Source organism: Ascaphus truei, chromosome 18 (assembly GCF_040206685.1).
Source record: "Ascaphus truei isolate aAscTru1 chromosome 18, aAscTru1.hap1, whole genome shotgun sequence".
NCBI classification, from domain to species: Eukaryota; Metazoa; Chordata; class Amphibia; order Anura; family Ascaphidae; genus Ascaphus; species Ascaphus truei.
This window is the reverse complement of record NC_134500.1, coordinates 34,645,701-34,659,844: the sequence shown is the minus strand read 5'-3', so window position 1 is coordinate 34,659,844 and position 14,144 is coordinate 34,645,701. Positions and strand designations below refer to the sequence as shown.

At 53.9% G+C, this 14,144-nt stretch overlaps 1 protein-coding gene across 1 annotated transcript in view; it reads left to right on the top strand.

Moving 5' to 3' along the window:
• The first annotated feature begins 8,180 nt into the window (after nt 1-8,180).
• The window catches only part of LOC142469143 (uncharacterized), a 31,756-nt gene continuing 25,792 nt past the window's right edge, over nt 8,181-14,144 (top strand). The window contains exons 1-2 of the mRNA XM_075576083.1: nt 8,181-8,395; nt 8,499-8,715. Coding sequence (XP_075432198.1) covers nt 8,181-8,395; nt 8,499-8,715 — 432 coding nt within the window. The remainder of the gene's footprint in view (nt 8,396-8,498; nt 8,716-14,144) is intronic.

The following is a 14,144-nucleotide window of genomic DNA, read 5'->3' as shown; positions in this document are numbered from 1 at the left end:
TCCAAACAAGATACTGTACAAACCAATCATTAAATACAAACAAAGCAAATCAACAGAATTAAATTACCATCAATTAATTAATCCAATCTCAAGTCAATTACAATCAAAATCAATTACACAGTTCAAGTCCTAAAAACAAACCATTCTGAAAAATAATCTATTTCAAAGTAACCACCATGTGACTAAATCTAACTTCCAAAATTAAGCCAAATAAATAATCTATTATAACCTTAGAAAAAATAGCATGTACATTACAAACACATTTTTACACAAAGCAGCAAATTCCAATTAAAAAAACATGAAAACAAGGCAAGCAAACATTATGCAAACAAGTTTTTATTATACCTGTATGTATGTCCATCTATAGTTGACATACATAAATACATACAGGTGCAATAAAAGAGCATAAAAAACAATTTAATAACATTAAAAATAAACATACAATACATCCAGTGACTGTGCCTGTACGTGTGTATGTCCAGTGACAGACATAAATTCAGGGCCAATAAATGGACATACAAAAAAAATGGATGACATGAAAAAAAAGCAAAGAAACCTGTAAAAGTAACATAACATACATTTCTTTGGTTTACTTACCATTAGATGACGACTCACCGAATCCCGTTGAACCGGATGTGTCGAAGAAATAATCCAACAACAGGAACCAGGTAACCATAAAAAAATTAACCATTACAATCCAAAAGTGTCTGTGTCTTCTTTCTTCTATTTGTAATCCACAGCGGGGGTCTTCATCTGTATCTTCTCCGTCTTCATCTGTCTTGTTCCGGGTCTTCTTTTCTTCATCTGCCACGCCCTGGTCTTCTTCTTGTTCCGGAGGTCCTTCCTCCTCGGCATCTGGCTTCAAAATGAGACGACATAGGCTTTTATAGGCCTATTAAATTACCATCAATTAATTAATCCAATCTCAAGTCAATTACAATCAAAATCAATTACACAGTTCAAGTCCTAAAAACAAACCATTTTGAAAAATAATCTATTTCAAAGTAACCACCATGTGACTAAATCTAACTTCCAAAATTAAGCGAAATAAATAATCTATTATAACCTTAGAAAAAATAGCATGTACATTACAAACACATTTTTACACAAAGCAGCAAATTCCAATTAAAAAAACATGAAAACAAGGCAAGCAAACATTATGCAAACAAGTTTTTATTATACCTGTATGTATGTCCATCTATAGTTGACATACATAAATACATACAGGTGCAATAAAAGAGCATAAAAAACAATTTAATAACATTAAAAATAAACATACAATACATCCAGTGACTGTGCCTGTACGTGTGTATGTCCAGTGACAGACATAAATTCAGGGCCAATAAATGGACATACAAAAAAAATGGATGACATGAAAAAAAAGCAAAGAAACCTGTAAAAGTAACATAACATACATTTCTTTGGTTTACTTACCATTAGATGACGACTCACCGAATCCCGTTGAACCGGATGTGTCGAAGAAATAATCCAACAACAGGAACCAGGTAACCATAAAAAAATTAACCATTACAATCCAAAAGTGTCTGTGTCTTCTTTCTTCTATTTGTAATCCACAGCAGGGGTCTTCATCTGTATCTTCTCCGTCTTCATCTGTCTTGTTCCGGGTCTTCTTTTCTTCATCTGCCACGCCCTGGTCTTCTTCTTGTTCCGGAGGTCCTTCCTCCTCGGCATCTGGCTTCAAAATGAGACGACATAGGCTTTTATAGGCCTATGACGTCACTGTAACGCTCGGCCTGCCCACAAGCCAGACAAGACCCCGGGACTGAGGTGGAAAGGGTAAACCACACACCTAGCAGCAAACGGGGGCACGGCCGGAGTGTGGTAGTAGCGTAGGTGGTCCGGGTAACAGAATATAAATGATACCGTACTTGAGCTCCGGCGTAGAAGGGTTAAGTTTGTATGCCAAGGGTCGAGGGTTGGAGAGGGCAGCGTAATCGATTGTCCGTAAGCCTGGGTCATGGAGTGGAGAGAGCAGGGTAGTAGTTTGTCCGTGTGCCGTGTCCAAGGGTTGTAGAGGTCTGCAGCGTAGAAGTCCAAAGAAAGGTCCAAAGGGTTCCAGAGAGCAGCTAGTAGAGTTCAAAGCAAAGGTCAAATCCAGGGAGGTCAGCAAAGATTCCAGGGACAGGAGCAGCACTGAAAAGACAAGCGAGGCCAGGCAACAGCAGACAGCCCCAAGGTGCAGAAGCTATGCAGAGCAAAGAGGAAATGGAGAAGAGGGATTATATAGGGGGCTGGGACCAATCAGAGAAAGGGGAGTGACGGAGGAGCGGCCCGAAGAGGAACCTAATAGGAGAGCAGAGTGAGGAAGTTTGAAACCAATGGGAGTGAGGGGAGGATTGGAGGGAGGGACAAGGGAAGGGACAGAAAGGGAAGGAGGACAAGGCAGATGGGGAAGAGGCGTGCCGGGCATGTGCGTGACGTCCGAGGAGGCGGAGCATAGGGAAGGTGCACCGGAGGATCCAGGAGCGGAGAGAAGAAGGGGAGGAGCAGAGGAACAGACAGGGGAAGGGTCAGGTAAGGAGGGAGAAGCGGGGAGGCGGAGCTGACGGGACCCGAGCGGCGACACGCAAGGAGCATGTGCCACGTCAGCGGAGGCGGAGTCAGGTGCCTGGTGCCAACCAATGGCGGCTTGGGTGAGCGCGCGCCCAGGAGGTGCAGGGAAAGCAGCCAGGAGCAGGGAATGGCTTGAGAAAAAGGTAAGGATGCGCTGGACGCGGGTATACCCGCAGCGCGGAGCCTTACAGTCACATTTTTGTCATATGGTTACATGTGATTTTTCCGAAAACAAAAAAAATTGGTGACGTCATTTAAAGGCAATGACGCCAGCCAATCAGAATGGCTGTGCTTCATTTGCCTTTAAGATGACGTCACCCAAACAAACATGGCCGGTAGCCAATCAGAGCGTGGGAACTCAATCCCAACTCTGATTGGCTCTGGTAGACCATGTGACAGAGACTTTGCTTCAGCCAATCAGCGTCTCCATGCAGTTCTTACAGGCTGCTTTGTTTATATCAGTTATCGTGCTTTCTAACTTTAAGCGCGATATCAGGGGGCGAAGAAGGTGCTCGCGCGATATGGCCCTTTTTGGCAAGGCAGGCCGAAAACGCGCCAAACACCCTTAGTGAATATGGCTTTTGGCTTCACCCCTTTGCGCCCGAGCGATGTAACCCATTTCAGTGCAAATTAACGGCGCTTAGTGAATCGGAGAAAGAAATATATAGGGTGGTTTTGCTGATAACAAATGTAGAGACCGTGACATTAATCTTCAAACATTATACTCGCATAGATCTGAGTAAATAGAGCAGATCACACTCAAAGCTCAGGTGTGCAGGCAGGATCCAGTGGCCTCAGGCTGCGCTTATAGTTGCGGTGACAGCGACGCTACGTCGCGTCAAAACAATGCATTGCCGCTGTCGCGTGCGCTTATAGTAAGGACGGAGCGACGGCTTGGTCGCAATCACTGGAAGTCATCTCAATTTGATATTTCCAGCGACCGCAGTCTGACGTCGCGTCGCCGGCACTATAGCGCGGCCTTAGATGACATCTTAGTCCATAAAGACTCCAGCCGTGCGGAGGCGCACTGAGGGTGCTTTCCCTGGCCTTGCTACACGCGCCGTCTGGGGGCGGGCCAGTCACGTCACGGAGCTGCCCTCATTGGGTGAACCGCTCACGTGACCGGCCCTGCGCTCCCGTGAGAGCTTAAACTAAAAAAAATTGTCGGCTACGCCTGCGGAAGCGTGTGCGAGCCCCTGCAAAAGCCGCTATCATTGTGTCTGCAGGGGCTCAGCGTCAGCCTTAGGTAGGACGCTGTGTGGGTATACTTACAGTAGGAGTCAGGGAGACAGCATAGCGCAGACTATCCGAACTCAATTTAATAAAGTATTAGTTACAAATAATCCTCTAAAGTGCGCACTTATAATTAGTGCAGAATAAAAGGGCTCATAAAATCAATCGTGGAGCAAAGGCGATCTCATCGCCCCTCTCGCATGGATTAGATCAGGGGAGCGCAATCTTTCCCCCCTGCGCCCCCCTGCCGGCTGTCCTGCTCTCCGCGCTCCCCCCTCCCTCCTTACCGTGGTTCCCAGTGCCTGGGCATCATGACATCACGTTGCCATAGCAACGCGATGTCACATGACTCCGCGGCGTCATTTGACGCCACGTTGCCATGGAGACGCGTCTCCAGATGCCGGCTGAACCACGGTAAGTGCAGTGTTAATGTATATATAAGGGGTAGGTCTCCATTTTGTATGTAACCCATTTTTATATGCACGTATAAAAATAATGAATTTTGCAGCATGTAGTTTCTGCTGGAATAGTAGTTTGTAGTAATAATTTACAACGGCAGTTACCAGAAGGGGTAGTGTTAATAAATATAACAGTAGGTCCTCCATTTTATTCTAAACAGGCATTTTGGTATAAAAGGTGTGTCACAGATACAGTATATATATATATAATCAGGAACCGAAAGTATTTGTCAATGACCATTGTTTTTCTGCAAAGAATTGCTTGTGGCTGCTATGTAGATGAAAGTAAACACATTCTTTTATTATCTTTTACGATAGGCAGGAAACTGCCCTTAAGGCCAAGGATGAAAGGAAATTAACCCAGTAATGACAAGTAACTGCTATCTAATCAAATGCCATGTATTGTGTGAAGTCCTGTGTTAAAAGGACATACTGTATGCATTCAAAAGACTACCCCCTGAACTAGCTACGTATATAAAGTAGCTGTGTTCCATACTAAAGCAGAGAAGTGACTGAGAAAGATCTTGCATGCGTCTCATTACTTGCTTCTCTCCAGACGTCTGAGTTTCCTGAACAGCGCACTAGATATCGTAGGGTGTCCTCCTGGGAGGCTCTGGGACCAAGGGAGAGGGTCGCCACCGTACGGCGGAAAGCGAGAAATTTACATGCAGTTTACAGAGGCCTTCGCCGCTTCCCCGGCCCTTAATGTAAGTGCCTTTGGGAAGCGCGCGGGGCCTCTGTAAACCCCGCGCCCCCAGTTTGCGCACCGCTGGATCAGATGAACACCTATGTCGGGCTGGTGCTGCTTCCTATTGCGGCCGCCTGGAAACAGCAACTGCTCTCCACGGGGCTCTCTCTGACTCGGTGTCACTCCTTCCACTCTCCTCCTGGATTCAACGCGTTTCGCTTGATAGAGCAAGCTTCGTCAGGATTCCTGATTTTATGAGCCCTTTTATTCTGCACTATTTGTAAGTGCGCACTTTTTGGAGGGATTATTTTTTAAGTAATACTTTATTAAATTGAGTTTGGATTGTCTGCGCTATGCTGTCTCTCTCTCTTTTACTGTAAGTATACACACACAGCGTCCTACCTATGATGTAATCTTAGACCACACTGGATCCTGCCTGCACACCTGAGCTTTGAGTGTGATCTGCTCTATTTACTCATATCTATGTGAGTATAATGTTTGAAGATTCATATCACGGTCTCTACATTTTTTATCAGCAAAACCACCCTATATATTTCTCTCTTACTGATTTTCTCACATATTACGTATCCCGCTCCCTCGTCCTGTTCGACAACTATCCCTACTTCAGCACAGGTGGCTCAATTACTGGCTACGTCAGTCCCACGTAGGAGCAAAGTGACCTAATGACAGGGACTTGTTTAATGGGTTAAAGGGTCAGTGTCCCACGTAAAAGCAAAGTGACCCAATTGTCACGATGGATGCACTTATTAACAAATTTATATTTTGTGGATCCCAATTGAGCAGAACAAGTTGAGCAAAATAAACTGAGATTTATTCCCTTCATAGGCAAATACACGTCAACTGCAGAATACACGTAATAATTACACTTTCTGGGATAGGGAACAGGATAAATTGTCCAGTGAACGAAAAGCACAGAAATAATGTCCCTTTAAATTGCAGTCCGTTTGCAAAGGGGCGCAAGATGCCAGGCCGCTATTTCCTTGAAATGTAAAAATTTAGTTCTGGGTCTTTGGGGTTCGTTCTGGAATCCCCAGGGCTAACGAAATCCTGAAGCAGGGCTAGTTTCCTTGTTGCGATGTTTTTAACCCCTTGCGTTATGGAATCGCAGCCGCTGTACTTAGATCTTATCCGCTTGAAGAAATCAGGTAACAACCACACAGGAATGAGGGTTACAGGCCTCTTTAAGGACAGGGGCCCGTGGAGTTTTTCATTAGCCTCATCCCATTGGCAAGGAATTATCTTCCTCCTATCAGAGCCTGCCCTGTAACGTGGCAAAATCCTACAGCCAGCCCAGGTAACTCTGAGCATGCTCAGTGAGCAGCCTGGTAGCACTGAGGAGTAAAAAGGGGCCTAGTTTCTGGGGACGCAACGTCTGGAGTTTGGTCCCAAGGTGTGAAAAACCTAGTATGAGTAACAGGACCTGCTACTCAGAAACATCCTGATTAAGTGACACTTTAAGCCACACATCCCTAGACCCACAGGCGTTGCCTCACCAGGGGGCTTTTGAAGCTGGAAAGGGAAATACGCCCCCCCCCTCATGTATGCATAACATTTGTTCCTTAATGCATTACAAAGGCAGGCAGAAAAATAGCATCCTGCCTTTTAAAACTGCAACAGAAAGGCACTTTATCAAAAATATATGTTTCACTTATGACAAAGTTATATTTTTAATATGTGTCTGCTTGTAGGGTTACACTGAGGCTGCACACCAAAAATCAGGGTGCTGGTTCACTCCGTTCCTGCGTTAGCTGTCTTAATGGAATGGCTCCTGTTATTCAGCACTGCAGGTAGAGACTAGTCTGCAAAAAGGGGACAACAATGCATAGAGGGGAAAAATAAGACATGTACAGTGCATGAAAAATTAACCCTTTCATCCCCAATACAAAATAGGGGTAACCAGCTGAGCACACTGCCTTTATTAATGCGCTGATTACGCCCATTTTTGCCACACTACTGACAGTGATGGGTTAAAGGGTCAGTCCCATGTAGGAGCAAAGTGACCTAATGACAGGGACGTGTTTAAAGGGTTAAAGGGTCAGTCCCATGTAGGAGCAAAGTGACCTAATGACAGGGACGTGTTTAAAGGGTTAAAGGGTCAGTCCTATGTAGGGGCAAAGTGACCTAATGACTGGAACGTGGTTAATGGGTTAAAGGCTCAGTCCCACGTAGGAGCAAAGTGACTTAATGACAGTGACGTGATTAATGGGTTAAATCTATTTGATCATTCAAGTATAAGCCGGTGCAGCGAGATCCGCAAAACTGATGCAAACGTTTTGCAGACGCGCCCCTCTGTAACATACTGGCGTAGTCTGACATTTTCCCACAATTCATCACATAGCCAAACAAGGGACAAGCGGCTTCTTCAGCCCACAGCGTGAGAAGACTCTCAGCCACGTCAAAATGAAACCCGATAAGTTCAATATTGTGACCAAAAGAACGCGGGGGAAAGGTTAAAACAAGGCAAAGAAATTCAGAAAGTAACATTGAACGGCAGTCAAAATGGAAACCGTTTGAGTACTGGTGAAGATTCTTTAGGGCCGAGGCGGCCAACTCCAATCCTCAAGGGCCACCAACAGGTCAGGTTTTCAGGATATCCCTGCTTCAGCACAGCACAGTCTGAGCCACCCGTGCTGAAGCTGGGACTGATTGAGCCACCTGTGCTGAAGCTGGGACTGATTGAGCCACCTGTGCTGAAGCAGGGATATCTCTAATACCTGGCCTGTTGGCCCTGGAGGCCTGGAGTTGGCCACTCTGCTTTAGGGCATGTGAATAGGAATAGCAGGAAATAAATTGTAGGCTAATTCCTGCGCTGAAGCTTATTGTCAAGGACAATACATCCTCTGTAATACAAACACAAGATATGGTGTAAAGTTCCGCAAACAAATTACAGTAATCTCCTGGCGGGGCTGTGAAAACAAGATCGAAACTTCAATTACAAGCACCACCTGAAATGAATGAAAAATCCTCTGTCTCCTAACCGGCTGTGCAGGATCGTCCGCTAACGCTGACTGCTATTCCCTCTCCCAGAATCCTCTGCGTGTCTCGCCCTTGCTGTGTAACGGCTACTCCAAGCGACCTCATCGGACTGGACTGGAAGCTTCATCTGGCTCTGTCTGCCATGGTGTTGTATCCCCAGGGCAGCAAGGGATTTTGACAGGAACTTTCTCCCTCTTGGGAAGGTTAGGAAGGGGGTCTCTGCAAGACAGATGTTAACATCCCTGATGGTCCTAAAGATGTCTCCGCGTGCTGAGCAGGACTTGCCTGGTCTCCCAAAGTGCCCGCCCGTCTACCCCCTGAATTATCTAATGAATAGTTTCTCCTGGATATGTTTTTCGGGCATCAAACAGTTAAAACCTCGTGCTGTGTGGGACTGCCCCATTAACGCCGACGCTGCCACAGAGGCCAGCAAAGGAATGCGTTGGTAATATAGGGGTTAAGTCCTGTTGCCGGGGAACGCCCCACCTGTTTGCACGACTTCTCTGTTACATATTTACTTGCTTCACTTCCTTGTTTCGTTCCTTCAGGTGTTTTCAGCCGGAGCGGAGACATTTTCGCAAAAAGGACTTGCTCCCCGCAGAGGCCGCGTCTTGCAGCATGGACGTGTCCGAGGTGCGATGGAGCCAAACCGAGTACACGCTGAACGGTTACGCCTCCAAATTCGCCAACGCCTTTCCCGACATCATTAAGATCACGGAGGGCTTCTTGGGCAAACAAGAAATCGACAGCGTTAGCTCGAGCACGGTGAGCGCCCGCGGCCGGTGCGCGTTTCGCATTATTGCTGGGCTGTGGGGCAGAGCGGGAGGAATGGTGGGGGAAGTTGGGAGAGGTGACAGGCACGATACGTCTCCCTTAGGGTTGAACAAACCCAGGGACAGCGGTGGAATAGGGCCAGAGCTGGCATTATGGCAAGGCAGCAGGCTTCGGCCACCGCGCTCTCCGGGGCACCGCGTTGCCTCCTCTCCTTCCTGTTGGCGCCGGGATCCAACTTTCACCTAACCAGAGGGGACAGCTGGAGGAGCGAGCGTGAGACCTCCCCTCCAGCTCTGCCCCCTCCAGCTCTGCCCCCTCCAGCTCTGCCCCCTCCAGCTCTGCCCCCTCCAGTCGGAAGCTGCATTAAGACGCCCCCGGACCAGCAGAGAGAGGTAGGATTCCTTTTCTGGAGCGGGCACCTCTGTCTGACTGCAGCACTGCGTTTCTGCTCTGTCACTGTCCCCTCTGCCCCCGCTCTGTCACTGTCCCCTCTGCCCCAGCTCTGTCACTGTCCCCTCTGCCCCCGCTCTGTCACTGTCCCCTCTGCCCCCGCTCTGTCAGTGTCCCCTCTGCCCCTGCTCTGTCACTGTCCCCTCTGCTCCCGCTCTGTCACTGTCCCCTCTGCCCCTTCTTTGTCACTGTCCCTCTCTGCCCCCGCTCTGTCACTGTCCCCTCTGCCCCCGTTCTGTCACTGTCCCCTCTGCCCCCGCTCTGTCACTGTCCCCTCTGCCCCCGCTATGTCACTGTCCCCTCTGCCCCCGCTATGTCACTGTCCCCTCTGCCCCCTCTCTGTCACTGTCCCCTCTGCCCCTGCTCTGTCACTGTCCCCTCTGCCCCCGCTATGTCACTGTCCCCTCTGCCCCCGCTATGTCACTGACCCCTCTGCCCCACTCTGTCACTGTCCCCTCTGCCCCCGCTATGTCACTGTCCCCTCTGCCCCGCTCTGTCACTGTCCCCTCTGCCCCTGCTATGTCACTGTCCCCTCTGCCCCCGCTATGTCACAGTCCCCTCTGCCCCCGCTCTGTCACTGTCCCCTCTGCCCCCGCTATGTCACTGTCCCCTCTGCCCCGCTCTGTCACTGTCCCCTCTGCCCCCGCTCTGTCACTGTCCCCTCTGCCCCCGCTCTGTCACTGTCCCCTCTGCCCCCGCTCGGTCACTGTCCTCTCTGCCTCCGCTCTATCACTGTCCCCTCTGCCCCCGCTATGTCACTGTCCCCTCTGCCCCCGCTCTGTCACTGTCCCCTCTGCCCCCGCTCTGTCACTGTCCCATCTGCCCCCGCTCTGTCACTGTCCCCTCTGCCCCTTCTTTGTCACTGTCCCTCTCTGCCCCCGCTCTGTCACTGTCCCCTCTGCCCCCGTTCTGTCACTGTCCCCTCTGCCCCCGCTCTGTCACTGTCCCCTCTGCCCCCGCTATGTCACTGTCCCCTCTGCCCCCGCTATGTCACTGTCCCCTCTGCCCCCACTCTGTCACTGTCCCCTCTGCCCCTGCTCTGTCACTGTCCCCTCTGCCCCCGCTATGTCACTGTCCCCTCTGCCCCCGCTATGTCACTGACCCCTCTGCCCCACTCTGTCACTGTCCCCTCTGCCCCCGCTATGTCACTGTCCCCTCTGCCCCCGCTCTGTCACTGTCCCCTCTGCCCCTGCTATGTCACAGTCCCCTCTGCCCCCGCTATGTCACAGTCCCCTCTGCCCCCGCTCTGTCACTGTCCCCTCTGCCCCCGCTCTGTCACTGTCCCCTCTGCCCCCGCTATGTCACTGTCCCCTCTGCCCCCGCTCTGTCACTGTCCCCTCTGCCCCCGCTATGTCACAGTCCCCTCTGCCCCCGCTCTGTCACTGTCCCCTCTGCCCCCGCTCTGTCACAGTCCCCTCTGCCCCCGCTCTGTCACTGTCCCCTCTGCCCCCGCTCTGTCACTGTCCCCCCTGCCCCCGCTCTGTCCCTGTCCCCTCTGCCCCCGCTCTGTCACTGTCCCCTCTGCCCCCGCTCTGTCACTGTCCCCTCTGCCCCCGCTCTGTCACTGTCCCCTCTGCCCCGCTCTGTCACTGTCCCCTCTGCCCCCGCTATGTAACTGTCCCCTCTGCCCCCGCTCTGTCACTGTCCCCTCTGCCCCCCCATCTGTCACTGTCCCCTCTGCCCCCACTATGTCACTGTCCCCTCTGCCCCCGCTCTGTCACTGTCCCCTCTGCCCCCCCTCTGTCACTGTCCACTTTGCCCCCGCTATGTCACTGTCCCCTCTGCCCCCGATCTGTCACTGTACCCTCTGCCCCCACTATGTCACTGTCCCCTCTGCCCTCGATCTGTCACTGTACCCTCTTCCCCCGCTATGTCACTGTCCCCTCTGTCCCGCTCTGTCACTGTCCCCTCTGCCCCCGCTATGTCACTGTCACCTCTGCCCCCGCTCTGTCACTGTCCCCTCTGCCCCCGCTCTGTCACTGTCCCCTCTGCCCCCCGCTCTGTCACTGTCCCCTCTGCCCCCGCTCTGTCACTGTCCCCTCTGCCCCCGATCTGTCACTGTACCCTCTGCCCCCGCTATGTCACTGTCCCCTCTGCCCCCGCTCTGTCACTGTCCCCTCTGCCCCCGCTCTGTCACTGTCCCCTCTGCCCCCGCTCTGTCACTGTCCCCTCTGCCCCCGCTTTGTCACAGTCCCCTCTGCCCCCGCTATGTCACTGTCCCCTCTGCCCCGCTCTGTCACAGTCCCCTCTGCCCCCGCTCTGTCACTGTCCCCTCTGCCCCCGCTCTGTCACTGTTCCCTCTGCCCCCGCTCAGTCACTGTCCCCTCTGCCCCCGCTCTGTCACTGTCCCCTCTGCCCCCGCTCTGTCACTGTCCCTTCTGCCCCCGCTCGGTCACTGTCCCCTCTGCCCCCGCTCTGTCACTGTCCCCTCTGCCCCCGCTCTGTCACTGTCCCCTCTGCCCCCGCTATGTCACTGTCCCCTCTGCCCCCGCTCTGTCACTGTCCCCTCTGCCCCCGCTATGTCACTGTCCCCTCTGCCCCGCTCTGTCACTGTCCCCTCTGCCCCCGCTCTGTCACTGTCCCCTCTGCCCCGCTATGTCACTGTCCCCTCTGCCCCCTTCTCTGTCACTGTCCCCTCTGCCCCCGCTCTGTCACTGTCCCATCTGCCCCCGCTCTGTCACTGTCCCCTCTGCCCCCGCTCTGTCACTGTCCCCTCTGCCCCCGCTCTGTCACTGTCCCCTCTGCCCCGCTCTGTCACTGTCCCCTCTGCCCCCGCTCTGTCACTGTCCCATCTGCCCCCGCTCTTTCACTGTCCCATCTGCCCCCGCTCTGTCACTGTCCCCTCTGCCCCGCTCTGTCACTGTCCCCTCTGCCCCCGCTCTGTCACTGTCCCATCTGCCCCCGCTCTGTCACTGTCCCATCTGCCCCCGCTATGTCACTGTCCCCTCTGCCCCCGCTATGTCACTGTCCCCTCTGCCCCCGCTCTGTCACTGTCCCCTCTGCCCCCGCTATGTCACTGTCCCCTCTGCCCCGCTCTGTCACTGTCCCCTCTGCCCCCGATCTGTCACTGTCCCCTCTGCCCCCGCTCTGTCACTGTCCCCTCTGCCCCCGATCTGTCACTGTCCCCTTTGCCCCCGCTCTGTCACTGTCCCCTCTGCCCCCGATCTGTCACTGTCCCCTCTGCCCCCGCTCTGTCACTGTCCCCTCTGCCCCCGATCTGTCACTGTCCCCTCTGCCCCCGCTCTGTCACTGTACCCTCTGCCCCCGCTCTGTCACTGTCCCCTCTGCCCCCGCTCGGTCACTGTCCCCTCTGCCCCCGCTATGTCACTGTCCCCTCTGCCCCCGCTATGTCACTGTCCCCTCTGCCCCCGATCTGTCACTGTCCCCTCTGCCCCCGCTCTGTCACTGTCCCCTCTGCCCCCGATCTGTCACTGTCCCCTCTGCCCCCGCTCTGTCACTGTCCCCTCTGCCCCCGATCTGTCACTGTCCCCTCTGCCCCCGCTCTGTCACTGTCCCCTCTGCCCCCGCTCTGTCACTGTCCCCTCTGCCCCCGCTCTGTCACTGTCCCCTCTGCCCCCGCTCTGTCACTGTCCCCTCTGCCCCCGCTCTGTCACTGTCCCCTCTGCCCCCGCTCTGTCACTGTCCCCTCTGCCCCCGCTCTGTCACTGTCCCCTCTGCCCCCGCTCTGTCACTGTCCCCTCTGCCCCCGCTCTGTCACTGTCCCCTCTGCCCCCCGCTCTGTCACTGTCCCCTCTGCCCCCGCTCTGTCACTGTCCCCTCTGCCCCCGCTATGTCACTGTCCCCTCTGCCCCGCTCTGTCACTGTCCCCTCTGCCCCCGCTCTGTCACTGTCCCCTCTGCCCCCACTCTGTCACTGTCCCCTCTGCCCCCGCTCTGTCACTGTCCCCTCTGCCCCCGCTCTGTCACTGTCCCCTCTGCCCCGCTATGTCACTGTCCCCTCTGCCCCGCTCTGTCATGGCCCCCTCTGCCCCCGCTCTGTCACTGTCCCCTCTGCCCCGCTTTGTCACTGTCCCCTCTGCCCCCGCTCTGTCACTGTCCCCTCTGCCCCCGCTCTGTCACTGTCCCCTCTGCCCCCGCTCTGTCACTGTCCCCTCTGCCCCCGCTCTGTCACTGTCCCCTCTGCCCCCGCTCTGTCACTGTCCCCTCTGCCCCGCTATGTCACTGTCCCCTCTGCCCCCGCTCTGTCACTGTCCCCTCTGCCCCGCTTTGTCACTGTCCCCTCTGCCCCCGCTCTGTCACTGTCCCCTCTGCCCCCGCTCTGTCACTGTCCCCTCTGCCCCCGCTCTGTCACTGTCCCCTCTGCCCCGCTCTGTCACTGTCCCCTCTGCCCCCGCTCTGTCACTGTCCCCTCTGCCCCCGATCTGTCACTGTCCCCTCTGCCCCCGCTCTGTCACTGTCCCCTCTGCCCCCGCTCAGTCACTGTCCCCTCTGCCCCCGCTCTGTCACTGTCCCCTCTGCCCCCGCTCTGTCACTGTCCCCTCTGCCCCCGATCTGTCACTGTCCCCTCTGCCCCCGCTCCGTCACTGTCCCCTCTGCCCCCGCTCTGTCACTGTCCCCTCTGTCCCGCTCTGTCACTGTCCCCTCTGCCCCGCTCTGTCACTGTCCCCTCTGCCCCGCTCTGTCACTGTCCCCTCTGCCCCCGCTCTGTCACTGTCCCCTCTGCCCCCGCTCTGTCACTGTACCCTCTGCCCCCGATCTGTCACTGTCCCCTCTGCCCCCGCTCTGTCACTGTCCCCTCTGCCCCTGCTCTGTCACTGTCCCCTCTGCCCCCGATCTGTCACTGTCCCCTCTGCCCCGCTCTGTCACTGTCCCCTCTGCCCCCGCTCTGTCACTGTCCCCTCTGCCCCCGCTCTGTCACTGTCCCCTCTGCCCCCGCTCTGTCACTGTCCCCTCTGCCCCCGCTCTGTCACTGTCCCCTCTGCCCCCGCTCTGTCACTGTCCCCTCTGCCC